Consider the following 1,865-nt stretch of genomic DNA (forward strand, 5'->3'; position numbering starts at 1 on the left):
TTTTAACTATTACCAAATTATCACATCCTGTATGGTTTATAATTGGGCATTATCCAATTTTATTATTATTTCACAGAATTGCAATAATTATTTTGTATCGTGGTTTAATGACAATTCTGCAACAATGACGAATCTCTTCTACGATTGCTGCTCAACAAAACATGAAAATTAATTATTTCAGTCTTGTGAGTACAGATATCCAAGGAAAGATTAATGCTTTGATTTGATATAGACAACGACCAGCTAGTATACGGGAACATTGTAAATAAAAAATTTTTCTTTTTTTTTTACCACAGTTTCGTTTCTTCATCTGATTTACTTACTTGTATACAGTGATCTCAAATTAGTTAAATCTTGTTGAGTATAAAGTGAAACTAAATGACCACCATCTTGTCGACAAGTTGATTCAGCGTTATGCCAAGTTGATGTTCGTGAAAAATATTTTAAACAATATCCCTGGTCTGAAAATATCGTGTATCCCCTCTCGGTACAATAGCTGACATCTGAAAAGATAATATAATTATATCACGTGTCATTTATCATTTACAATTTATTATATATCATATTCTTTTATCATTTATCTTGCATCATTTATCATTTAGCAACTCTGGTTGCGACTTAGTATCTCGTGGACACGACTTAGTATCTCGTGGACACGACTTAGGAACTTGTGGACACGACTTAGTTTCTCTTGGTTACGATTTAGCATCTCTTGGTTACGATTTAGCATCTCATTAGCATTGTGGGTTAAAATTATGTCGGCGGCTGCATTTTCGACTTTATGTTTTTAGAATACGATTTTTCAACTTAACCTATGCTATGCGACTCCCAAGATGTGTCTAATTGACAAATCTAGTCCCAGTCCCAGTGCGCTAGTCAAAGTGTCCAGAAGATTGATTATATCAGGCCTACTTATCATAGTGATGATCGAATTCATTAAAGTTTTGGAACAAGATTCAAGAGGATACGGTTAATAGTTTGAAGAATAATAATGGGGATTATCTTGTCCATTACCATAAGAAGCAAAACGGACCATAAAAATCCACATGAAATAATTCAACATACCTTGACGAATCGTCCAAAATTCTCTATTGGTCGTAACCGTTCCAGAAACCAGGCTGGATTTGACATAAACTGGTGCTAAACAATAACAATCCCCTCCTTGAAAATAAATATGATCCCAGTTGTAGAGAGATGGACAAGTTAATGCACATCGGCCTAACACAGAATTTAGTATCAATCTATGATAATAAAATGTCACAGGTCCAATGTAAGTAAATTTTAGCCAGTTCGATTCACTCGTACGACACAGCGATTTCCATACAAAAATTGTTAAAATACAAAACCATATTCTATATAGTCCAAACATGTTTTTTATTCAGTGTAAATAACAAATCTCAAACATCAATTTCGATTTAAAATTTACTGATTTATCTTTTAATCAAATATTTCAAATTCGCAACAACAATTTGATTGGTGGGATAATAAAAGTTGAAGACGATATCGTCATATCTACATAGAAAAACGGATTCAAACCATGCTTTCTCTAGGAGTTCACTACTATACTACCTTTATTCTCGATTTTACTATTCTTTGAATGAGATTTTTGAATGACGGAATTGTCTTGGCTGTACGGGTTTTTAATACATATTTTGTCCCCCTGAGAATACAAACACACGCCACAGGGTGTAGCCGAGAAGCCTCACAAAACAACTTAGTCTTTTATCAGATTAGCGGTAGATTTACAAATGACTGTTAACTGCACGAACATTTACAACTTTTGGTTGAACTATTTTTTCAACTAGAATATTTATGAAGGTTGCAATGGTTCTGATTCTCAATAAATTAACATTGAAATTCAGAGC

At 33.1% G+C, this 1,865-nt stretch overlaps 1 protein-coding gene across 1 annotated transcript; it reads right to left on the reverse strand.

Moving 5' to 3' along the window:
• Positions 1 to 323: 323 nt before the first annotated feature.
• LOTGIDRAFT_176103 (hypothetical protein) lies at positions 324 to 1,369 on the reverse strand (the record flags this gene model as incomplete). Its single annotated transcript, XM_009066352.1, has 2 exons — positions 324 to 503; positions 1,066 to 1,369. Coding segments are annotated over 2 exons (484 nt in total), but the record flags the coding sequence as incomplete, so codon positions are not given.
• Between the last annotated feature and the right edge of the window lie 496 nt (positions 1,370 to 1,865).

This window comes from Lottia gigantea (genome assembly GCF_000327385.1).
Source record: "Lottia gigantea unplaced genomic scaffold LOTGIsca_757, whole genome shotgun sequence".
Classification (NCBI taxonomy): Eukaryota; Metazoa; Mollusca; class Gastropoda; family Lottiidae; genus Lottia; species Lottia gigantea.